The sequence below is a fragment of the Panonychus citri genome, unplaced genomic scaffold (assembly GCF_014898815.1).
Source record: "Panonychus citri isolate SS breed McGregor unplaced genomic scaffold, ASM1489881v1 Contig00101, whole genome shotgun sequence".
Classification (NCBI taxonomy): Eukaryota; Metazoa; Arthropoda; class Arachnida; order Trombidiformes; family Tetranychidae; genus Panonychus; species Panonychus citri.
The window spans coordinates 321,131-346,940 of NW_026515506.1; the positions used below are offsets into that span (position 1 = coordinate 321,131).

General features: G+C 31.6%; 4 protein-coding genes across 14 annotated transcripts; 2 read left to right on the forward strand and 2 right to left on the reverse strand.

Annotated features, from left to right (window-relative positions):
- The first annotated feature begins 1,071 nt into the window (after positions 1-1,071).
- Positions 1,072-7,709, forward strand: LOC128388713 (sodium/potassium-transporting ATPase subunit alpha-like). Its single transcript, XM_053348153.1, has 9 exons — positions 1,072-1,256; positions 1,884-1,949; positions 2,304-2,567; positions 2,666-3,500; positions 4,140-4,251; positions 4,369-5,749; positions 5,826-5,956; positions 6,064-6,165; positions 6,232-7,709. The coding sequence occupies exons 1-9, from the start codon at positions 1,239-1,241 to the stop codon at positions 6,350-6,352; spliced, it is 3,030 nt and encodes a 1,009-aa protein (XP_053204128.1). The 5' UTR covers positions 1,072-1,238; the 3' UTR covers positions 6,353-7,709.
- Positions 7,710-9,077: 1,368 nt separating this feature from the next.
- LOC128388718 (poly(rC)-binding protein 3-like) lies at positions 9,078-15,371 on the reverse strand. Of its 7 annotated transcripts, none has more exons than XM_053348166.1 (5): positions 15,038-15,369; positions 13,924-14,273; positions 12,734-13,765; positions 11,238-11,285; positions 9,078-9,453 (listed from the first exon to the last, which is right to left on the reverse strand). In XM_053348166.1, the coding sequence occupies exons 3-5, from the start codon at positions 13,711-13,713 to the stop codon at positions 9,429-9,431; spliced, it is 1,053 nt and encodes a 350-aa protein (XP_053204141.1). In that variant the 5' UTR covers positions 13,714-13,765; positions 13,924-14,273; positions 15,038-15,369; the 3' UTR covers positions 9,078-9,428. The 7 variants fall into 7 exon arrangements, with proteins under 7 accessions (XP_053204141.1, XP_053204143.1, XP_053204142.1 ...); XM_053348167.1 differs by lacking the exon at positions 9,078-9,453 and adding an exon at positions 9,709-11,059 and having other exon boundaries at positions 15,038-15,368; XM_053348164.1 differs by lacking the exons at positions 9,078-9,453; positions 11,238-11,285 and adding exons at positions 11,293-12,323; positions 14,666-14,738 and having other exon boundaries at positions 15,049-15,371.
- Positions 15,372-15,806: 435 nt separating this feature from the next.
- On the forward strand, positions 15,807-17,996 carry LOC128388716 (pancreatic lipase-related protein 2-like). Its single transcript, XM_053348159.1, has 3 exons — positions 15,807-16,257; positions 16,349-16,614; positions 16,724-17,996. The coding sequence occupies exons 1-3, from the start codon at positions 16,119-16,121 to the stop codon at positions 17,837-17,839; spliced, it is 1,521 nt and encodes a 506-aa protein (XP_053204134.1). The 5' UTR covers positions 15,807-16,118; the 3' UTR covers positions 17,840-17,996.
- On the reverse strand, positions 17,842-24,882 carry LOC128388714 (AMP deaminase 2-like). 5 transcript variants are annotated; one of them, XM_053348157.1, is made up of 11 exons: positions 24,740-24,881; positions 23,431-24,662; positions 22,956-23,131; positions 22,342-22,489; positions 21,414-21,961; positions 19,751-19,882; positions 19,366-19,529; positions 19,007-19,297; positions 18,641-18,935; positions 18,450-18,560; positions 17,842-18,243 (listed from the first exon to the last, which is right to left on the reverse strand). In XM_053348157.1, exons 3-11 carry the CDS (start codon positions 23,127-23,129, stop codon positions 18,043-18,045), a joined length of 2,064 nt encoding a protein of 687 aa, XP_053204132.1. In that variant the 5' UTR covers positions 23,130-23,131; positions 23,431-24,662; positions 24,740-24,881; the 3' UTR covers positions 17,842-18,042. The 5 variants fall into 5 exon arrangements, with proteins under 5 accessions (XP_053204132.1, XP_053204131.1, XP_053204130.1 ...); XM_053348156.1 differs by having other exon boundaries at positions 22,956-23,315; positions 24,740-24,880; XM_053348155.1 differs by having other exon boundaries at positions 22,956-23,347; positions 24,740-24,880.
- Positions 24,883-25,810: the final 928 nt, after the last annotated feature.

Sequence of the window (25,810 nt, forward strand, 5' to 3'; positions counted from 1 at the left end):
GATTATAAGTTTGATTTACTTTTCGAAGATGAACCAACCATGATTAACCATATTCGTTTGAGTGACTGATTGAGGAAAGAAAGAAAATAAAACCTTATAAGAATCATGAACAGTCACTGATTTAAAAAAAAACAATTTAGACAAAGATACTAATTAAACTCTTTCCAATCGGATTAACGGAAATTTCCTAAGATTTAATTATCAGTATTATCTTTCTGAAACATTAAAAATTCACAAGAATAATTATCCAATGATCCATTCATATTTCCGTCTACAATTATCAATAAGACTTTATTGTCATAATAATCAACACTTTCTATTGAATAAAGAAAAAGCTGAAAGTAAATTAAATACAAAGTAGTAAAGATCTATTGATATTCAAAATAATTAGTAATTGATATTCTCATTCGTCTCTCTATTTACCTTTAATCTTTAATTGTTAAGGTAATTCAATCACTTGATTATACCTCTTGTTAGATGACAATCAGCTAATTAGAATAATTTTTCTCCAACAGAGTAAAGTGTTCAGTTCAATTTGAACCAAAGTTAACTGTAAATAATTGTTATTCAAGTTTCTGATTATCTGAGTTATCCAATTCCTCAAATTGTTTAACCATTAAATTAAAATTCCAATTCAGTAATAATTAACAAATCAATTTCTCCTCATTATCTCTTCACATTCACACACTCACATCAATAAATCATAAAATCTCAATATCATATGAATAACCAGAAAGAATTCTGAAAATAGTCTAACAATGAAAACAAAAAGAAAACAATTTAAATTAATGAAAATTGTTTCAACTTAATTTTTTCTTCAAAAAAGTTGTTCGAAAAAAAAATGGTTCGACCAAATGACTGCAATCAAATTCACTAGATGGCAGCACCTTCGTTCGAGAATTGAGTAACTTTTAAAGCTAAGAAAATTTGGATTACATTGTTCTGGATGGAGATAAATTTAGACAACAAGTTGGAAATTAAAAGTATTCTTTTTAATAAAGATGCGCATGTTGACGCGCATGCGCAATCGATTTTTCGCAAATTCTCTTGTAAAATCTTCATTTAATTCAATCGGAACTCAGAACTTCAGGAGTTCTTTTCTTCTTTAGTTAAGTAATTGCTAAGTAATTAATTAATTGTTTTTTGTCTTTTTTTTCTATTCACATACCTTGTCTGACCATCAAAGGAACCAACAATCAACAAATCAGCAAGAATCATCTTCAACAACAACACTAACAATGGATGCAAATGCAAAGGTAAGTCTGCCATTTTTTTATATAAACTTTTCCCATTGCTCAATAAAACCAAACTAGTCGATCTCAAAAGTAACCAAATTTGAGATCGACTATCACTGACTAGTTTAAATTTAAGCCACACCAATGCGATAATTACTAAGATTTTAACTCTTTTTGCTAACATTTTCATCAAATATGATCATATTATTTATTAATTAGTATCCGTTAGAATTTTTTGTAACTTTTCATAGTCTCAAGTCATCTGTTGACCCCAAATTAATTACCATCGAACTTTTTTTTTGGATTAAATTCAAATTAAGCCTTCTAAAAGTAATTTTGCACAGTTAAAAATCCAAATGACAGAGAAAAAATTTAATTCTATCCACATTTATTGTGTATCTCAACCTGTTTCCATGATTCTATTGCCATTTCTATTCTTCTAATTAATCAATTGATTGTTTATTCTCTCTCTATCTCTTTCTCTCTTGAAGGTATTCTCCTCTCTCTTTGTATCTGTTTGCTATTAGATTCTACTTTATTTCTTCATTTATTCTTGTCAAAGGTTCTCATCCTCTTTCACATCCTTATGATAATAATCAAAACAATAATTATCTTTTGATCAACTATTTTCTCTTCTCTCACTTACAGAAAAATGTTTCGAAAAAAACCAAGAAAAAGAACGATTTAGATGAACTCAAACAAGAACTTGAAGTGGTAAGTTTTTTATTCAAGATAATGATTCCGTAATAACTGTCGACAGGAAGTTTACTTAACCAAGCATTTGTTTCTCCGTCAATTGACCTGAATCATCTTCTTGTTTTTTTACTCTCTCTTTTCGATCAATTATTCTTATTATCAATGGTATTTCGTTTTATATCATCATTTTTACTTTATTTTCATTGAATATTTTCACGATCATTTTCATATCAACACTTACAATCTACTCTTCTCTTACATCATCAAAATCATATTCGCCTCGCAACTTAACTACAAACGGAACTGATTGCATAATATTTCAATTGCTAATCATGTGTGTATGTGTCTTTGTTATCTATCTGATTATCTTAGGATGATCATATCATTACTCTTGAGGAATTGTGTTCTCGTCTTAAAACTGACCCAGTAAAAGGGTTAACTTCAACTCAAGCTAAAGCTGTTTTACTGCGCGATGGACGAAACGCTCTGACCCCACCACCAACGACCCCTGAATGGGTCAAATTTTGCAAACAACTTTTTGAAGGATTTGCTATGCTTCTTTGGATTGGTGCCTTCTTATGTTTTGTCGCTTATTCCATTTCAGTTTCTACTCAGGATAATCCGTCTCCTGATAATGTAAGTTTTTTTTTCATCCTCTTTCTTGTCAGCTCATTGATCAAACATGATTGACACAAATGTAAGAAACGTATTCCAATAATCCATTTTTATTTCAGCTTTATCTTGGTATTGTACTAGCAGTTGTAGTTTTTATCACTGGAGTATTTTCATATTACCAAGAGGCCAAAAGTTCAGCCATCATGGAATCATTCAAAAGTATGGTACCTCAATATGCTTTGGTTATACGTGATGGTCAAAAGTTGACCATTCCAGCGGAAGAGGTTGTTGCTGGTGACGTTGTTGAAGTAAAAGGAGGTGATCGAATTCCTTCCGATATTAGGATTATCTCCTCTCACCAATGTAAAGTTGACAATTCTTCCTTGACCGGAGAATCCGAGCCACAAACTCGAAGTCCCGAAAAAACCCATGACAATCCATTGGAAACTCGTAATCTTGCCTTTTTCTCGACTAATTGTGTTGAAGGAACTGCCACTGGTATTGTCATTCGAACTGGAGATCGAACTGTTCTTGGTCGTATTGCCAATTTAACCTCAGGTCTTGAAACAAGACAAACACCAATCAATCGTGAGATTGAACATTTTATTCACATAATCACCGGAGTCGCTTTCTTTCTTGGAATATCTTTTTTCATTATCGCAATTTTCCTTGACTACAATTGGCTTGACGCTGTTATCTTTTTAATTGGTATCATTGTCGCCAATGTACCCGAAGGTCTTTTAGCCACCGTTACCGTGTGTTTAACCTTAACTGCCAAAAGAATGGCTTCGAAAAATTGTTTGGTCAAAAATTTGGAAGCCGTTGAAACTCTTGGTTCAACCTCGACAATTTGTTCTGATAAAACTGGTACTTTAACCCAAAATCGAATGACAGTGGCCCATATGTGGTTCGATAATCACATTATCGAAGCAGATACAACTGAAGATCAATCAGGTAATGATAATGACTTTCTGTTCCCATCCAAACAATTAACTATTGATGATATTGACTAGTGAATTATTTGAGATGAAATGTTTTTTTAATGAGTTTTCACATGATATTTTAATTACAGTACTCACATTAAATCAGAAACTATCATCATCAATATCAAATATCATAAATCAATTGACCTTAAATTTAGTTATTATTATTATTTTAATAGGTTTGTTAAGCATCAATTTTACTTTCATCATCAATTACAATATAATTAACATTCGGTGATTAGTTAATTCGGAAATCCTTTTTCATATTCAATATTTCAAACTCAACTTTCTTTCATCATCATTATGGTTGATGATTTTTATCTCAATTATAATATTTTTGTACGTATTTTGATCGTTATTTGATTCTAAAGATTACTTAAAGTAATTTATTCTCACGATAATTTAGATGAAAGAGTTTTCTTTCTCATTCAAATGCGTCCAGTTAAGATAAACATATATTATTACTATTGATATACCAAAATAGATCTAATGGAATATTAATATTTGATTATATGTTTCTCCAATATAATAAGATAATACTAACAATAATAATTATGTTTAATCTCATCTCAATTCTTAACAAATAATCTGAAAATTTTTCTCCTCTCAGGTTTATCGTATGATAAATCATCTCCTGGTTGGAAAGCTCTTGCCAGAGCTTGTATGCTGTGTAGTAGAGCTGATTTCAAGGGAGGCCAAGAAAATGTTCCCATCTTGAAGAGGTAATTTGAATTGATCATATAATTTCAATGTTTGATCATCTCACATTTCATTGTGTCTCTTTTTGTCTATGTTATTCCCTTATTTGTTTATCTGTTTGATTATATGTAAAAATTTAGAGAGACTGCTGGAGATGCTTCTGAATCTGCTATTCTTAAATGCCTTGAATTGGCCTGTGGGGATGTTGCTGCTTACCGGAAAAAGAATAAGAAAATTTGTGAAATTCCTTTCAATTCAACCAATAAGTATCATGTAACCATCCACGAAAATCAAGATAAGAATGAGGGTTACTTATTGTGTATGAAAGGAGCTCCTGAAAGGATTTTGGAACGTTGTTCAACCATTTATATCAATGGCCAAGAAAAGGTTTTAGACGCAGAAATGAAAGAAGCTTTTAATTATGCTTACCTTGAACTTGGTGGTCTTGGTGAGCGTGTTATCGGTTTTTGTGATCTTGTTCTACCCAAAGATAAATATCCAAATGGATATTCATTTGATCCTGATGAGGCAAATTTCCCGTTGAGTGGTTTACGTTTTGTTGGACTTGTTTCTATGATTGATCCTCCTCGAGCTGCTGTTCCTGATGCTGTTGCCAAGTGCCGTTCAGCTGGTATCAAGGTTATTATGGTCACTGGTGATCATCCAATCACTGCCAAAGCAATTGCCAAATCAGTTGGCATCATTTCAGATGGCCATGAAACAGTTGAAGATATTGCTACTAGAAAAGGAATACCTGTTGATCAGGTTAATCCTCGTGAAGCTTTAGTTGCAGTTGTTCATGGAGGTGAACTTCGTGATTTTACTTCAGAACAACTTGACGATGTGCTAAAATACCACAAGGAAATTGTCTTCGCTCGAACTTCTCCCCAACAGAAATTGATTATCGTTGAAGGTTGTCAACGATTAGGTGCCATTGTAGCTGTAACCGGTGATGGTGTCAACGATTCACCGGCTCTTAAAAAAGCCGATATTGGTGTTGCTATGGGAATCGCTGGTTCTGATGTTAGTAAACAAGCTGCTGACATGATCTTATTGGACGATAACTTTGCCTCCATTGTGACTGGTGTTGAAGAGGGTCGACTTATCTTCGATAATCTTAAAAAATCAATCGCTTATACTTTAACCAGTAATATTCCCGAGATCTCACCTTTCCTATTCTTCATAATTTTCAACATCCCTCTTCCTTTGGGAACTGTAACCATCCTTTGCATTGATTTGGGTACTGACATGGTTCCAGCTATTTCATTGGCTTACGAACAAGCTGAAAGTGATATCATGAAACGTCAACCTCGTGATCCAAATAAGGATAAACTTGTCAACGAAAGACTTATCTCTATGTCTTATGGTCAAATCGGTTTCATTCAGGCTGCTGCGGGATTTTTCACCTATTTTGTTATCATGGCTGAAAATGGATTCCTACCCGAGTTCCTTTTCGGTATCCGTCACGACTGGGACTCAAAAGCTATCAACGATGTCGTGGATTCTTATGGTCAAGAATGGGTAAGCATTTTAGTTTTAAATTCTTTACAATTAAAAATTAATTCTCCTCTCAAAAAACTAAATTTCTTTCTATTAGACATACAAATCTCGCAAACAATTAGAATACACTTGTCACACTGCCTTTTTCGTCGCCATTGTTATCGTTCAATGGACCGATTTGATTGTTTGTAAAACAAGACGAAACTCTTTAATGCAACAAGGAATGAAGTAAGAATCTCATTGATCCAATTTCTATTCAAACTAATGACTATTTAATCTGATCATTGAAATATAAAATCTAATCATTACCCAAACTCAATTCTAATTGTAAACAGAAATCACGCTTTAACTTTTGGAATCTTTTTCGAAACTGCCTTGGCTGCCTTTCTCTCATACACACCGGGAATGGACGTCGTTCTTAAACTATACCCTCTCAAGTAAGAAAATTTAGATCAAAAATTTAGTACAATCAATCTAATTAACATTTCTTTCTGATTGCTCAGACTCTCCTGGTGGTTCCCTGCCATGCCATTTGCTTTATTAATTCTCGTCTATGATGAGGCTCGAAAATTCATAATCCGAAGAAAACCCGGTGGTTGGGTTGAACTAGAGACTTATTATTAAACTTCTTTTGAGTTCTAATTGTTTTCCTGTTGACATCGCAATCGAAAATTTAAAGCTATGATTAGATATTCAATTCTAGAAGGAGAAAAAAGAAGAGAAAATTTTTTTTAGTATAAATAACAATTAAGCAATAGCTATAAAAGACAAAAGAAAAGTATCAAAAATCTACTAATTTTAAATTTCATTCCTCATCTCTCTCTTTTTCTCTCTCGCTCACTCATCAATTCATTATTTTAATTTTTGCCCCTAAACATAAGACAATTAAATCACTAACCTGAAAATTCACTAATGATACTAACCCTCAAAACCACATTATCCACAAAAACAAATTGCTCATGCAAAGTAACGAGATGAAAAGTTTGTAACTGCAATCAAATAACAACAAAAACTACAACAATTCAACACTCAATCCCACGTGCAAAGGAATCCATCCTCGGATCATTGCGATTTCAGTTATTACAATTAATCACTTATTTTAAAAACAATCAACTACAACAAGAAACCATTTCAACAAAATCAAAGAGAAAAAAAATCAATTCTTAAAGGGTTAAGTCTTTGTGTTCACCCCAAAAAAAGTGATTAACAATCAAAGCTAATAATAAACTCTCATGTTCGTGATGATTTATCATTTGGAATACACCTTGGAAATCCTAATAATACCCTGAGTGTGTGTGTATCTTGATTGTAATGATGATGAAAATGTTTCACAATCAAAATTGATTGTGTGACTTGTTTTATCAATGAGAATCATTTTCTGTCCAGAAAAACAAAAAAGTCTCAACCATTAAAATGATTAACTTTAATTCAGCTAACACCCAAAAAAATGAATTACTATTCATGATTACTATGATTAACCGGAAACAACTAGTTTCCGTAGCAATTTATCAATGAGATTGCTCAACTAATTAATAATCATTATTATCCTGGCAAATGTGATCAATATTTCATTGAGAAAACTAAATTTACTCGATTATTATTATTGATTTTGTTTTACCTTTGCTTTCAATGATTTGGTTTCATTTTTCATCATAATTAACTGTCTACAAATTGTTAATCATTCAGTTATATTGATCACAATTTAGGGTTAGGTTGATAAAACAACATTAAATTGTGGCAATCATGTTATTTATGATCATAGTTGATTAATTGTTGATAAAATGAGTGATTTTTTTGTTTCTGCTCTTCGTTGGTTCAGCTTAATTGTTACAATGTTTTGATTTTCGTTTATTTTGATTCGTTGTTGTAATTAAAGTGATGACACAACAGAAAATTAATATTAATTTAATTGTTAATTGCTTTTTATTGGACTTGGTTAAATAAATTGAGCAACTTTTTGTTGTTTCTCAATACAATATTACCCTCTTACAATTAGTTAATTTTTGCTTTCGTGGTTAATCAATTATCTTCTTGATTGTAGATAATTATGACCGGAACAATTGTGTCAAGATTAATTGTCTAATATCACTCATATTTTTATTAATTATCAATCATCATCAGTAATAATTAATTTAATCAAGAAAAAAAAACCAACAAATTGGTTGATAAAAGCAAGAAAGTCAATGTTGGTTTATTTGATTAATTTGATTCAGTTACATGGTCAATATAATTGAATTAACTAAAAAATTGAGTTAATTGAATGTTCAATTGATAATTTTGTTGTCTAATTAACAAATTACTCCAATATTGTTGTTTATAAATAACTAATAACAAAGTTAATTGTGATCAACGTAAATATTTATGTTGATTACTTTTCTTTTGGTTTCTTTTTGATTTGCTGATTGTTTATTGATTAGTCTGATAATTTACTTTGATTGCTGTAAGTTAATTGTCATAGATGAGATAGTTTGTTTGATTGAATTGTTTTGATCATTTTCTTAATTGTTGAATGACAAGATTATTATTATGATTGTTTACTGATACTTTCCAGAGGAAGTTAATTCAAGAGTCTAATCAACTTGAAAATTTTACGCAATTTAAGTTAATCACTTTGATTGTGAGTTGATTGATCAAATTCAAGAGCACTTAAAGTAAGAGACAGGATTTAATCTGTTAAGTGTCAATCGAGTTAATTATTGTAATTAAATAGCCAAACAATTAACTTAAACCTTAACGAATAGTTGATTATGTTACTTTTTTGTTTCTTCTTCCAATGTTTTGGTTGTACAATTTGCTTGGAACAAAATTTTTTTCCAATTGTGAAAAGTTAAAAAGATTGATTCAGTTTCTATCATGAAAATTTTTACACAATTTATCAGAATTCATCATTAGTAAGTGCATGGAATTGTTGTTGATACTATTGATTATCGAAAATCTTTACATAGATTTTAACCAAAAAGTTATCAAGTAACATTTCGAGGCTCAGCTTGGATGTTACCAAGTTTCGTAATTCCGATTATCATGGAGACTGAGAATTCTTATCGCAAGAGGTCAATCGGAAGGAAGCAAAAATCCATCATCAAGGTGAACATTATAATCTCTTTTCCCTTGGAGATATTTCAAGTAAAACACCAACCGAAGTTTCGATCTCTTCGAACTGCAAGTCAATAGGAATTCAACGTTCAGTGAATGACCAACACTCGCCACTGAAATTATCAATCAAACTAACGATTCTTATATTCTCATCAATTTTGTTGGTCCTGGAAATAATAAATTCCTACCTGAGAAATTATCATTCACTTATCATGATTGAGATTCCAAAAATTAATCAATGAGGAATCGATTTAAACTTTTTTCATAAGACGAATCTCTTTAATCCAACAGTGAATGGAGTTAGAGCTTTTAACAATAACTATTTATCAATTTAATCATTTGTAATTCTAATTGTAAAAAAACAGAAATTATCATTTTACTTTTGGTTAATTTCTTTGCAATTGCAATTGGTTGCCTTCTTCTCATATACACCAGGAATTATCCTCTTAAGTAATAATCGATCACAATTCACAGTAATTAACTTTCTTTTTTTTTTAATTTTTCTTCTCTTTCTTTTCTAATTAATCGGATTCTTCTTGGTGATTCCTTTCCATGCCATTTTCTTTGTTAAAACTCTTGGTGCTTTATGATAACAATCCGATAGAATTCAATTCAATTCAACACAATTAATTCTGGAGAAAGAAAAAAAAAGAGAAATAATAATAAGAATAACTTTTTTTAGAAAATAACAATTAATCAATTGATCATCAGGCTCATCGTTTTAATTAAATAAAATCAAGTTAGAGAAGAGAGATGAAGAAAAGGAAAAGGAAACAAGAGAATAGAAAGTTAATCAATTTTTAGGTTAATTAATAATCTGTTCCAATAACAATAATTATTAACAAGCTTGATGATTAGAGTGAAGGTAAAGAAGAAGAAGAAAAAAATTAGATGAGATTAGATTGTTTATATTCAAATAAATTGATTTGACAATTTTAATCATATTGATTTAAACTAATTAAATACTGTTTTTGAGATTAAGTAATTAAGGCGCAATTATTAAGCTGATGTGTTAAAATGATAACATTAACAATAATAATTTGACCATTAATTGTGATTTTAAAACAAGGATGCGAATAGATTTACGATGGTTAACAAGGACGACATTTAGTTAATTGTAAAACAACAATTAATTTATTCAAGGGGAATAGGCGAGAGAGTGAAAGAGAGAGTTAAATTAAAGTTGAATGAATCTATGGAGAGAGAGAGAGAAAGTATAACAATGAATGGACATAGACTATGATGACAGAGTATTAATATCGGGCATAGTCTATGGGATAATCTATGTGAATTAATTGACATGCAAATAATTTTTAGGTGAAATTGACAACAAACACTTTCAAGATTAAAATTTTTACAGTTACTAAAACCTGATTCATTGAAATTTAACATTTTGGTGAAAGAAAGATGAGAGAGAAAGAAAGAGAGAGAGAGAGAGTTAAAGAGGGTCAAGGTAACGGTCCATGGTCATTTTTCATCTTCATCTTCCACCGGGATTGAGGAAATTAATTGTGATTCAAATAATTCACAATTTCATTTCATTTGAACTTTCGTTACGAATTTTTTTTCGTGAGAAGATGATGAGGATCGCATGTTAAGTTTTCACTTGATTTCTTCAATGAGTGTATCCCAAAGAGTAATAAAGAATAGAGACTTCTTTTCAATGATAAATTGTCAAGTTTTGAGGATAAAAGTCACGAAAGTTGCCACTTGCTCTCTGTAAATTAATCTTAAAGGTTTAAATTTCGATATAACAATTTACGAGGTTAAAATAATCCAAACCAAGGATGGATCATGATCAATTCTCTCCAATATCTGATCTTGAATAAAGCGATCACAGAATTATGAAAGTTAAATCTTTCTCTTATTTTTTGTTGAAATCGAGCGAATTTTTAAGAAAAAAACTTTTGTGCCCGTTGATTGTTTCGATTGATCATTGGATATCGATCAATTTAAAATTGATTGGTTTTGATCGATGTTGAAATGATCAGTAATCATCCATCTTTATAACAATTAGAGAAAAACTGAAAAAAAGAGAAAACCTCAGTGGCAACGTCGTTGAATTTTATCCCCAATTACACGAAGTAAATAATCAACATTGATCGCTCTTCCTTAGTACTCTTTGGTTTCGTTAATGAGAGATAGTAGCGATGATGACGATAGATAGATAGAGAGAGAGAGAGAGAGAGAAATGATGAACAGTGATCAATAATAAAGTAAATGACGCCGTGGTTTTATCTGTCAAAGAGTTAATATTAATCCAGGAGAGATATTGAAAGTCCATTGACAATCAAACAAAAATAACCAAATCCAATGAAGATTTTTTTTTCAGAGATGGTGAAAAGAAAAGAAGAAAAATTCAATTAGAATAAAATTTACAAATATTTATCAATCATCTAAATAGTAAATTGCTTACTTTGTTGGTATACTTTTCCATAAAAAAGGGAGCTGGGCATTTTGAATACTGTTCAAGGAAAAGGATGATAGAAAAGTGGGAAAGAGAGAGAGACAGAAAGAGAGAGAGAGAGAGAGAGAGAGAGAAACGGAAACAATTGAAATCCAAGTGATTTACGTTAGTTTGAAGAGTTGATTAATTGTAAGGGAAAAAAAGTAAATGGCTAATTGAGTATATGCAATTTAACTGTAAATGTTTATGAAACCGCTTATTGAGATACCGGTTTATGCATTGGATGCAAATTATTTAGGTGACAATTGAGTTTCGCAGTTCGAGGTTTGCCAAGAATTATAATCTCTGATAAATATGGTACAATGATACTCGAGTTTTAAATTCAACTAAATCAGTTTGCCAGAATATTTAATATTTATTATCATCGCTTGACAATCGTTATCATTATTTTGTGTCTTGATAGACAAAGAGAAATGCAGTCAGCAATAAATTCTGTTTGTCGATTGGATTTATCGATTTTTCTTACTTTGGGTAATAGTTGAGATAAAAATTCTGGTTTAATTAGAATGAATAAATGCAAAAAGAGTGATGAAAACGAACTGCTAAAACTTAATTGTCAACCTAATTAGATTAGGAGTCAATGTTAAAAGTCTGAATGAGATGAAGCTATTGTTGAGTGTAGTTCAACTGTCTTAAAATGTTGTGTCAAGTGTAGTGACTATGATAATATCGGTGTTTAGTTTGGCGAGAGAGAGAGAGAAAAAAATTGAGAACAAATTAAAGTTCTGATTTCTAAATTAGCTAAAGTTCTAGTAGGGAGCGAACTTTCGATCAGCTTTGGTCTCAATACCGGGTGTAGTTGTCATCCCTTGAGTTCCAGCTTTTAATTTCATAGGTTTCATACGAGATGTTTGACTTGAGAAGTTGTTGAGGTCAAATAGGTTCGCAGCATTTGGGTTAACTGCCAAAGCCAAAGGTGATGGTTTCACCAGTTGAGTTAAGGGAATTGCAAGTGGATTGATGGTGAGGGTTGTCGCTGCGTTTGATGTTGGATTAGAGGATGGATCTAGGGTCAGGTTTTGATGCAGTTCCATGCTGTTGTTGTTAAACAGTTGACAGAATGGTGGGAACATTTTGGAAAAGAGATTTGATTTGCGGAAGATGTTTTTTTGTGTTTGATTTTATGTGAATTTTTTGATACCAGGATCGAGAAAAGGTTCAGATGAGAGTGTTTATGAGGAAGAGTGAAGAGAAGAGAGAGAGAGAACGATAGAGAAAGAGAGAGAATGAAAGAGAGACAGGAAGAGTGAAGAGAGAAAAAGAGAGAGAGAGAGAGAGAGAAAGAGAGAAGAGCGTGTGTGAATTAGATGAGAAGGGAAAAGGCAAAATGAATAATGTTGTTTAAAGGAGGACATAGAGATGAAGATGATGATGAAATTGATTTTCAGTCGGATTAAGCGATGTCCGGTTCTCCTATGCTGTTAAAGAGCAGTTATTATACTCACCTTGTATTAATAAGGTATTGGGCCAAATTGATTGATTCGGGTGTACCAGTAATGCTAACAGTTCTGTCCTTAGAGCCTTCTTCTGAATTAGATATTTTAATTGCAGCTCCAGATAGTTGTCGGATTTCATTAATTTTTGCTCCTCCTTTACCAATTATACAACCGATAAGGTCATTAGGTATTGCCATTTCGGTAGTTGCTGCACCAGTTGTGGCTAAAGTGGTAGCTGCAACCGGTCTAATTGAGCTGGTTGCTGTTAAAGTTGCTAAAGCCTGTGGGTTAACGGTATTAACATTGTGACCTGGTAAAAGGGGAGCATGTTGAAGGGCCAATTGATGAAGTTTGGTAAGATCTGGATGAGGTATTGCGTACTGGCCTTGTAAAGTGTATGCTTGACCACCGGCAAAAATGACAGGAGGCATTGCCGGCTTAGGACGGTAGGGTATAGTTGCTCCTTTAGCCGGTGATTCCATCAGCACACAACAGATCTGATAAATACATTTGGTTATTGAGTCTGAATTACCCGAAATGGTAACAGCCCTTTCGGTTGAATTAGGTAACATTTCACTGGCAACTTGAATAGTAGCTCCGGTTATTTCTCTGATTTCTTTAATCTTTGCACCACCTTTACCAATAAGAGAGCCACATTGACTAGCAGGGACTATTAAACGAAGGGTAACAGGATTGGTTCCACTTTGACCATCTTTCCAGGGTTCATGTAACTCTTCAAATTTTCTACCAATCAAAGAGAAAGCCTTTAGGATGCTCTCAGTAGATCCGGTTACAGTTACAATTCTTTCTGGACAGGAACCATCTGATATGTTGATTTTGGCACCACTTTCCTCACGAAATTTTTTTATATTATCACCTTTTTTACCAATTATACTGCCAACTTCCTTACCTTGCATTATTAAACGTATGGTAAGGGTTACAGAGGGGCCATCGAGTGGTTTATTTGGATCAACAACTGTAGTTGCCATTTTAATAACTTCTATGTCCGTGTAGGTAAATGTGAAAAAAAATAATCGATACCTAAAGAAGGGGAAAGGAAAAGAATGATAGAGAGAGAAAAAGAGAAAGAGAAAGAGAAAGATGAAAAGAAAGAACGTAAAATAATACAATAATTATTAGTAAAAGAGAAATTAATTCGATACAGAAAGAGGTTTAAAATCTTATGATGAAAATCTTACTTAATAAATTAAATTTGTTTAGTCCAAAAATTCACGGGTCCTTTTGGGATAATAGACTTATTTGTTTTCTCTTAGCTTCTAAAGTAATGTTCACAATAAATTAATTTGAAGGTAATTTAACTAATGATATCACTCTTTATGCTTTGTGTTTTTCAATAAACGAAAAACAGAAAACAAGTATTTTTTTTGAAAATACTCCGATCTGGAAGGACAAAGTGTTGCTGTCCAATAATGAGAGTATAATTTCAGTTTCCAATGATGAGTGAACACTCTGTTATCAATATCGGCTTTGAAGATGGTAAATTGGTCAGATTTTTATCGAGATCATTCAGAGTATATATTCCAGAATACTTGGTGGAGATAGAAAATAAACAAAAGAAAGGGAAAAAAAAGAAACAATTTAAATAAAATCTTAATTGAAATATATCAGCAACATTAATCTGGTTGTAAAAATATTCAATTCAGCTTCACAGGAGAGGATGAAGAGAACGAGCAAGAGAATGAGAGAGAGAGAGAGAGAGAGAGAGAGAGAGAGTTAGTAGGACAGAGAAACAAAAAAAAAGAAAGACAGAGTAAGAGAATAAAATGGTTAAAAAGAGAAAAAAGACACAATCATCCAGAGGAAAGAAAAAAAGACAGAGAAAAAGAAAGACAACTAGAGAGGTAAGAAGATTGAGTAAACCAGCAGATCAAAAAAATAGACATTCAATTGAAAAGAATAGAGAATGGAAATTATATTTACATATTTATCTCTCTGGATAATCTCATTGATCACTAATAAACTCCAAAGAAAAATTAGATGTGGACAGTGTAGACTAATCGAGAGATAGAGAGACAATATAATTAATCAAGGTGGATCAATTAAAAGGTAATAAAGACAAAAGAGAGAAGAATAGAAAGAAAGAAAGAGAAAGAGAGAAAGAAGAAGTTATAACAGATTTTGCTCTGGGAATAACAAAATGGGTAAAGAGAAAAGAGAGAAAAGAGAGAGAAGAGAAAGAGAAGAGAAAGAGATGGAAAAATACAAACAAAAGATATAGAGAATGAGATGAGATGAGATGAGTAACATGAAGTAGAAAGAATAATAGAAAAGCAATGAAAGTTAATGTTTTACCTGCCGGTTACCTGTTAACCTGAAGATGATGGTAAAGATTAAATTGTCGGTGTTGCGATGGATTAAGCAGAAAACCGAAATTCATTAAAAAAACACCAGAGAAACAAAAAGGATATAAAGGTTGAGAAGGATAAGGATGATGGGGATGAGGATGAGGAGGAGAAGAAGAAGGAAAAGAAAAGAAATATGATCAAGATGATGATGATTAACGGAATGAAAACAATTGAAGAAAAAAAGAACAATTTGTCTAAACAATCAAAAAGGTGGAATCAGATCCTTGATTACTGATTGTTAATTAAATTCAACAAGCGGTCTAATTAAATTAATTGAATAAAAGAAAAGACTAACAAAAGTGACGTAACTTACCCTTTAAGGCGGAGCTTAAGTTTCTCTTTCATGGCTCAGAGAAAAGACGAAAAGGTGGAGTCAAATTCGAATTAAGCGCCAAGTTCAAATTTAAAAGAATTTAATTTAAATCGTTGATACGAATCGAGTGATCATTTAATCAATTTTTAGAAAATCAATCAATCGAAAAATTTTTTTCTATTCTATTAAAATTCGAAGATAAAATTTTCAGCGATTTGTTTTATTCTAATTAGAAGATAGTTGGAAAATCTTAGTTGCTGATGGAAGGAAATTATTATTCCAAAGATGAATAATTATTGTCAACGATTCATTTTATTTTCTTTGAACTAATTATTAACAGTTGATTATTTACAGAATTAGAACAGAAAAAGTAAGATAAAAACAATGTTCAACCTCTCATCCAACTAAAGAACCAAAATGGATTAGCCCTGAGGCCAGAAAATTGCAGCGCTAACCCAGATCAGCTTAATTAACATCAGTAAGGGATTAGTTATTTACACTAATTAACATTTTACCCAATCCTATTGGGACACCAAGATTTACCAATAGTAATGGTTAATTACCAATAAGTTTCTCTTGATCTTTTCCTTAGTTTGTTCAACTAGAATCGAATCGGTTTTTCTTGGTCAGTTGGTCACTTGGCACGAGGTTTTTGTCCATAGTTGACCATTCATTCAATTGATGAGCAACAAATATACAAATTCTTACAATAATCATGATGAAATTAACTAATTTTTTTCTTTTTCTATTTCTTCTTAATTGTGATAATATTGATTCCGCTTTGATTACCAACAAAACTGTTCCAACAATTTTCGATATAATTTTACCTTATCTAAGATTGAATAGACTTCAAGGTAATTTAGTTTTCGCTCTCTCTCTCTCTCTCTCTCTCTCTCTCAACAATTTACTAATTGTTCTTGTGTTGTGTTTCTTGTCTCTGATTAGTTTTCCAAGGGTCTAAATGTTTCAACAATTTAGGCTGTTTCAATGCCCGTGAAGTTTGGCATCCAGTTAATAGGCCACTTTCATTTACACCGGAAGATCCTGAGGCGATTGGGACAAAGTTTTACCTTTTCACCGATGCGAATCAAATTGAACCACAATTAGTTAATAGTGATAATGTTACTGGAAGTAAATTCAATCCAAAATTTAAAGTAATTATGGTAACTCATGGATATTATTATGACAATTTCTTTGGACAATATCAAAAGGTAATCTAATTGATCAGTTTAAATGAGTTTGATTTTTTTTTGTGAGTTTTTCGTCAAACTTAAATCAACATTTTCTTAATTGTTTCAAATTTCTTCCGATTACATTTAGGTGGCGTTTGCTAAATTAAGGAAAGCCATCTATTCAAATGGTAAAGTTAATTATATTTTTGTCGATTGGGGTCGAGGTGCGACCACTTGGTATGTACAGGCCACTGCTAATACTCGAGTTGTGGGCGCTCAAATTGCTGAATTCATTCAGAGTTTGATGAAAATTTACAAATTGTCACCTTTGAATTTTCACTTGATTGGTCATTCGCTTGGTGCTCATGTGGTTGGTTATGCTGGTTCTGTGATAAAAAATCTCGATCGAATCACCGGACTTGATCCAGCTAAGCCCTATTTCGAGGATATGCCCGCTCGATTTAGACTGGACCGTAGCGATGCCAATTTCGTCGAGGTGATTCACACAAATTCACCTCGAAAATTTCATCCCTTTGGTTTTGGTACTGCAAAGATCGTTGGTCATTTAGACTATTATCCAAATGGTGGAAATGCTCAACCAGGTTGTCACCAGGATAATGTTGATGCCTTGAATACTGGACTTGAAAATGGGATCCAAAGAGCTGGAATTTGTAATCACGAAAGGTCAATACTTTTCTGGGCAGAATCACTTGAGGCACAAAGATGTCGAATGATATCTTTCGGCTGTGAATCGTACGAAAAGTTCAGATCGGGTGATTGTTACCTTTGCGGGGAGAATGGGGAAAATTGCGCTATCGTTGGATCGGAAAATCAGAGGATGTTGAAGAAAAGCCAAAAGTTTTTCCTACTTACAACGGCGAATGCGCCATTTTGTGTTTACCATTTCAGAGTATCACTGAATTTAGGCCAATTCCCTGAATTGGTTGACAGTTCAAAGGGGCAGCTTACAGTCAACTTCACCGACGACACAAGTTCAACTGCCGTTGGTCGATCTGAACTTGTCCCTCTAAACCCAAATTCGATAATCAGTTTTCTAGCCATAGGCGATGAAATTTCGACTATCAGAAAACTCGCAATAATTTGGACACAAAATGAGCAACAATTAACCAAAACTAACTTATTGATAAAATCAATGGAAATAATTCCAATGAATCTTTGGAATGATCAACTTAAAGTTTCTCGAACAACATCAATCGGTTCATTTAAATTAGAACCTTTTAGAGAAAAAATTTTCACCTTTTAGACTAAACAATTAAAAGCATTTTAATCAGTTTGCAAGTTTAAAATCATAACATTAATCAATCAATTTGTACTTTTTGTCTTAAAAGTTTAATTTTAGTGACAATAATAGTTTACACACACAAACAGCAGATAGAGAAAGAGAAAGTCAGAGAGAGAGAGAGAAAAATGAAAAGAGATTGACAATTAGCTTAATTGTGGTCATTTTCAGACAGTCGACGCTGATCGATCTCTTCTTGGTGTTGCTCGACTTCGGAAAATATTAGACAATTCATCGACCAGAGTCTCATATCGATAGCAAACTCGAACATCGGGCAAATTGGTTCGCGTTATATCATTACAAGCGACACCTTCTTTTGAGTAGTCGGGGCCAATCCAATGGGACTTAACCTGCGTTGAGGGATGCTCCTAGTGATTAATTAATTCCAATAATAATAATAATAAAAGGAGATATATATTGTTTATGAAAAATTGAAATGATCGATCGTGACGGAGACACAAAGATCGAACAATTTTTGTCAAGTAAAGTTGATTAAAACTTTTCTAAAAGGTATCAACAAGTAAAGGAATAGGGAATACAACATTTTACCGTCGAATAGAAAATAAAATCTTACCCTCAGGGGAAATCCACTCATTAGAACACTATTTCGGGCTAATTCACACATATCACAACTACTTAATTGCCAAATATGAGTTGCATTACTGTATTCCTCCATTAAGGGTTCCTGTGTTGATTGAATAATAGTTTTTTTTGTTAATTTATGGTTTAAAGATGAATAAAGAATTGATTGATTAGGATTTTTACCTTTGTAAAGTGAAATTGAAGTGGATCATCAGTTGATAGTGATACCATAAGACCACGGAAAAGGTAATCGGGGAAAGGATTACGATGATATTTAAGGAAAAGGGAATTATTTGATAATGGTGACATTGCGATTCCTATTTGGGCCAAATAGTAAAGGTATTGAAGAACTGGAGCTTTACGGAGTAAAAGTCCATGAGATATGTTTTCACTCAACAAATAACCGCCGACGAGATGTTGAATGTGACCTGCTTCTCCACAGTGTGGCCTTAATACGAAAGTATTCAGGTTTCTCTCTCTATCGGAAAGGTAACAATTGGGAAGAAAATTAATACTCATTTGTATTAGATACTTTTTCTTACGACTTACTTTCGAAGGGCATTTAGGACACAAATGTTGGCGTACATGTAGTATAAGTAATAATTGTACGGAGGATTATCAAGGGAATCCCATTCGTTAGGAAGCGGCATTCCCTTGTGGACTATTGCGTTTTCGGGTTTACTTTCATCGTCAACCGAATCAAATCCAGTTACATAGGTAAGAAATTTGAACAGTTCGGGATGAGCTTCGGGATTGTTTGTAGCCTCGAATAAGGGAAGGAAAATATTCCTTAAAATTTGCTCGAAATTTGGAACCAAGTTATTAGATTTATAGATATCACTAGAGAGAGAAAATAGATTATAACAATTAACGAATAGAATTTAAAATTTTCCTCTTGATATACTTACTAAAGTCGAGGAACTTGAATTAACCATCTAATGTTATCCGAGTAAACATTATGTGTGATCGCCCATTTGGCCAAAGTGTCCCACTCTTCAATCTTACGACCATAAATTGATAATCGTAGTTCAGCATTTTGATATTTACTATCCTCTAAATCATTGGCAACTTCCTAATGAAACAATTTAAAAACAATCAACAACACACAATTTAATCAAATGAATGCATCAGGTAAACGTGAAAATGGATTAGCTTGAAAAGGTTCAACGTTAATCCAAACCCAAAAGAAAACTAGTTCAATTGTTAATTAGCATAGGACTAAGGATTAGAATGTCTAATACACTAATTAACATTTTAACAATCCTATTGGGACGTTAATTGTTGATAATTTACCTTTAAAATTTGTGCAAAATATTTACCACCAATGTAATTGTCAGTCTTTAAAAATATTTCTCTCAATCTACTTTCACCGATTGGATTATACTTAGCATTGAACTTATCAAATCGATGAAAAGTATTTCGATCCTGTAAAGAAAATCAATGTAAACAATTAGTTAATTGTTGATAAGTTGGTGATTAGATTTGTTTTGTGATTAGATGAGCCAAACCAGCAAGAAAATGTCAATTTAAACTTTGATTTGTTTGTCTTTCTAACTTGACGTTTATCCTTCAATGATAATTTGAGAATTAAGATAATTGCTAAGAATAGAAACTAATTATGATTAATATAAATTCTGATGAATGATTAACATGATAGATGATGATGACGATGATGATGATGAGTCTAAAAAAAGCTTAAATTGATTAAATCACAATTCAGTTGCCATAGAAAATTAAAAAGCTCAACTTTTTAACCCAAAAAATTAAAAACAGTTATCATATTTTTCCTAATGATGAGATGACAGTTAGTTAATTAGTTGGGACATGATTACAATCTCAACAATGTTTACATTAACAATTAAACCTCCTAGAACTAGTTGATCATCAACTGAATTAAGGTTTTTTCTTACACACATAAATGATCAAATTGTCAATTCAATTCAATTGTATCATCATAATTGTAATATCATTACAATTATGATACATGTTGATACTTAATCATCATCATTTATTTATAAACAAAAACAACATGATTAACAAATATGCTGCATAATTATATCATCATCATAATGATGATATGTATATATAAAATTATCATCAACTAATGACAACAATTAATAATAGAGAGATAAACATAATCAATGATTCTCATTGATTTGTAAATATAACATTTAAACACTTGGAGTCCTTGTCATTTGCAAACTTGTTGAAATAAGTTGATTACGATTGTGATGATGATCAGAATTGACAATAACCATAAGACAGATTAGCTGATTATCTTCATCGTCAAGATGATGATGAAGAAAAAAATGAGAACGAATATCATCTTGATATAATTGATGCTCAAAGAGAGAGAAAAAAATTAGATAAATATAATCGCTCAGTAATCAAAATGCTCGAAAACTTGGATCATCTCCATCATTGCAACTCCATAGACACAGAGAATTTGTTTTTTCTTAAACATTGGTGATTAATAGATTATATGAGAGATAATTAGTTGGAATAAGATTGAGAAAATTATCTTCACTAATTAACTTGGATTATAAGAATTACCTTGATTGTTTTAATCTATTGATACTTTGATTAATCTGAGGGTACAAGAAGAAGGTAAAATAATCTCAATAGAGAAAAAGTTAATCATTTGTTTCAATTGTTGTTTGGAAAACAAAACAGTGACAATTTGTCAAGAGCTGCTGACTGATTATAATTGATTATCATCATCATCATCATTACATTGAATCAATTGTATCATCATGATTAAGTTGATTGTAAATATGAATATCAAATGAAAGGGTTAAGCTTATGATTAACGATGAAAATTATTATTTTAGGAAAAATAAAAGTTTATCGATTGGGTAATTTTCTCGATTACCTTCGAGGTTTAATTGGTTATGATTAGAGGATTTTGTTAATTGTGATTAAAGGTAAATAAAGAAGTTAATTGTGATCAACTTACCGCGTGAACATCCAGCATATCAACTGAAAGATCATAAGATGTCAGGTTGAGAGATTCAAAGACTTTCTCAAGTGTCATTGGTTTTCCTTGTGAATCCAAGCAAACAAGATCATGTGGTGATGTTTTCATGGTTTTCTTGATGAACCTGAGTAAATGTTTCTGATTCATACATGAGGCCGCGTGAACATGAGTGTCAACCTTACGAATGTTATAAAAATCCCGATGAGGAACAGCCTTTTGAGCGGATAGTTCACGTTTATCATTGAGAATAACGTGTAACTGGAATTTAGATGAAAGGTAAGATAATCGATGGAAACAATATGATTTCAATGGTCCATCGGTGATCATATCACAAATTATTCTCATATCATCAATGAATTGATGGAGAGACGGAAACGGATACCGAATGGGTTGACCTTTGTCCATCTCATCGCGACTTCGATAAACCTGACAAATACCTTTATCCATTTTAAGAAAATAATTAGCTGGAGGAGCAATCGGTATATTCCATGGTTCCTTAATTGTTTGAGGTTCAACATCGTAATGAACTAATTAATATGATACAGAGGGAAAGAGACACACCACCAAACCAATTGACAGATTAAATTACCGATAGAGAAAAGGAAACAAACAATTAGTATCCATTATAAAGAGGATCATTATCATCATTGTCAGAATATAATCAATTTGAAACAACCAACACGATAACTACCAAGTCTGTAACCTGTTGATGTAATTAAATTAGGGAATTATGTTAATCATCATGTACATCGATGTAAACATGATTAGCAACAGGGAAAACAAGGAAATGAAAGATTGGGAGAGAGACAGAGATATAATCTAATGAGAATAGTGTAGAAACCGGATTAACGTGATGGAAATTGTTTCATTGATTAATTGGTGATAATTAGATTAGGTTACAATTTACCCCATTCTTCAATTTCATTTGTTTCTGGTCCATCGGGGTTGATGAAGCGCCGAGTTAAACTGGGAAATGATTGATGAGCCAATTTCATGTATTTCTGTCGTAATCTCAAAGCTCTTTCAAAAATTTTCTCCAATCCTTCAACATTACCCTGTAGATTTTCAAGAGGTTTAATATGAGTAATGGATTTACGATAATTCATTGGAAAAACCAAGTTAATTGCTACAGAAAAACCAATTAAAACGAACACAAATTCAGCTATTCAACTGATCAATTTTGGTGACACTTTCATTTGAAACGACGTAACAAAATAGTTAAGTTTAATAATCCAAATGATATGAAAATAATGACAATTGACAACAAATAATACAAATAATAATTAACCCAATAGTCTAAATTGTGGTTAACAACAATTAACATTATTTGTAACAGTCAAGGGAAAACTGGTTGAATATTAATTGTAAGGATGATTTAGAAATTGGAGTTGAAAACAAAATTGACATACAAATGAAAATCAATCTAATTGTTTTTGTTTCGTCACAATTATGATTAGTTTTTTTTTCTCCTGTGGATTGTGAACAATTAATTGATTTAAATTAACAAGAAAATTAACTTACTGTTGTTGGATGGTAAGTATCATCTTCCCCTGTAACTGTTACTCTTTGGAAATCAATTCCAGGATTAATAGCCAAAGGTTGGTCAGTAGTTGATGGATCGTCTAAAAGTCCATCGATTTGACAATTAACATCTAATTCTCTATTCTCTTTTAAATCAACCATACTAGAATCCATTGCTGAGAATGATGTTAATTAAAATCAATTAATCGAGAACAGAAATATAAGTAATCACAGATGAAGAAAATATAACAACCTCTTTTATGGAGAGAGGAAAAAAATTGAGAGCAAATGTTTGATTGTGGAGGAAAAGTTAATTGTCTTGGAAATAAAGATGAAATGAGAGAAATGATCACTAAATTACTATATAAGAGAGAAGAAATTAAATCAAGATACTAATCATGATTGATAAGAATATGAATTAGTAACAAACACTAATCTTGGCTGCGAATTGATTGTTTCCAATAAACAATGTTACCTTTTGAGTAGTTACATTTATGGTTGAATCTTTTTTAGTGGAAATGTTGTTTCTTCACTGGGAACATAGTTAATTGTTGATAATTGTTATTGAATAAAGATGATGGTGATGTTATATGTTAGATAATGAAGACTTAATCTTCGTAATTAAACATTGAATATAAACAATTTGTTTTCTTTCAACCCAAAAACAGTAACCAACCCACTTGAAACTCTTGAGTTTGCTCCATGATTGTGATGTTTACATAGAGAAAAATAAAAATCTCTGTCAATTTATAATCTTCCATAAGTATCTCCATCTATTGGATTGAATAATTTGAAAGGGTTAATCTATTTTCGCAATTACAATAAAAGTCAATGAGAATATTGATCATATTATCGTTTACAAATGAGAATTTTTTTGTTCATCTTGTAACAATTTAGTGGGCAGTTGATTGTGATGATGATGGTCAATATGGTTCTCTCTGGATTTATTTGATCAGGTTTTCATTGAGAAATTGTTCAGATTGTTGGCTATTTGGAATCAGTTAGTGGTGAATGGTAATCATTATGATAAATTAGATTGTCTTTAGTTGTGAAACAGTTAATCAGCAAAGGAAATCATGATGAACTTCAAGTAATCCACAATTATGTGTCCATTGTTACCCATGATGAAAATCTTCTTGACGTTTTTTAAATGTTACAAACTCTCAGGGTTGATTATCCATCATCAATGATTCCAGAGCTTGATATGAAAAATGGAGTTGGAACTGTTTTCAAAATTGTTGATTCACCAGAAGAAGAAATTGAAATACAATCATTTAAAAGTTATTGCAACTCTAATTACCGATGGTGAAAAGTCATTATCACGATCTAATCGTAATAAGATTAAAAAAGTTATTCATCTCTGATTTATGGCGATTATGAGTCAACAATCAAGAGAATCGAGGTTTTGTCCTTAAAATTTTCGTCTGGCAACATTGGCTAATCAATTTGGTCGATGATCTTGCTGATCATGTTGTTAGAGATCAAATTCCATCGATTAATTTAGTATTTACAACTATCTCTCCAGTGACTTCATTTTAAGAGACGAGGGAATGACTTTGGTGTTGGTCCTTTCTCAATAAAATCAATCGTCTCATTTTTTCCCGATTCAGATAATCACGAAGGAAAAATTCACCACCAATGACCATTGAGCAATTTAGAAAAACGATCTGACGAACTGATCTTCCCTAGAAGTAAATTGTATCCAATCTGATAGAGAAAATAAAAAGAAAATAAAGAAAATAAAATTAATCAACTTGCCACTGGATTGGAACAAAAAAATTTACCTCTTGAACTTTTCCCCAGAGATTATTCACCAATGATCACCAACTATCACCAGGAGCTATGAGAAATATCGGATTTTGAATGAACATCATTGGTTATCGTCATTTTAACATTTTCTTCAACAATTAGTAAATCATGACAATTTAATTGAAGAAATAAACAAACGAAGCCACGCCCATTCTGAGGGACCGTTGAAAAAATTATTCTCGATTTTCGTCAATTTTCTCAATTAATAAATTTAATTATCGTTAATAATTAATGACAAATATTTAATTGTTTCGAAATTTACATGGAGAAATGAATGAATTTCTCAGTCAATTGAACTTTCCAGCCAAAAATTACCGTCAATTGAAATCCAGTTCCTAGAAAAAAGTTTTCAAATGATTAACTATTTTCCTGAAACAAATTGTTAAATTGTCAATATTGATTAAGAATCAAATCTCACAATCAAAATAAAGTTTCTTCTTTAAATCTAATCAATAATCCTGGATCATTTATTGAAAAAAACTAAATTCTAATCAACTAATTCAACTGCTATTCATTCATCGTAACAATTAAATTTAATTGTTCCCTTTCAACCAAAATAATATTAATTGTATTCACTTCAATGTTTATATTAAACATCAAAAGAATAGTTAATTATATTTGTTCAAATGTTCCTAATAAACAAACAAAATGATACAAATTGGATAAAGTTAATTGATCGAAATTCTCACCAGTTAAATATTTGAGTAATTTAGTCGAAAATTAAAAATTTAACTGATCAATTTCCGTAAATTAATTAAAACTGAATGAAAATCGAGATAAAATATAATGAAATGAAATTTACCGAAGTTTAATCAACCCTAATTAGAATTAAAATCCAATACAATTTTCGAGTATTAATCAAGGTAATCATTTTAATCCAATTGATAGAATTAATTTCCTCATTCTTAATTCAGTTCATCATCAATTTAAATTTCTTTTTCTCTCTTTTTGTCTGTCTGTTATTCCAACGATGGAGATGATCCAAGTTTTCGAGCATTTTGATTACTGAGCGATTATATTTATCTAATTTTTGTTCTTTCTCAACA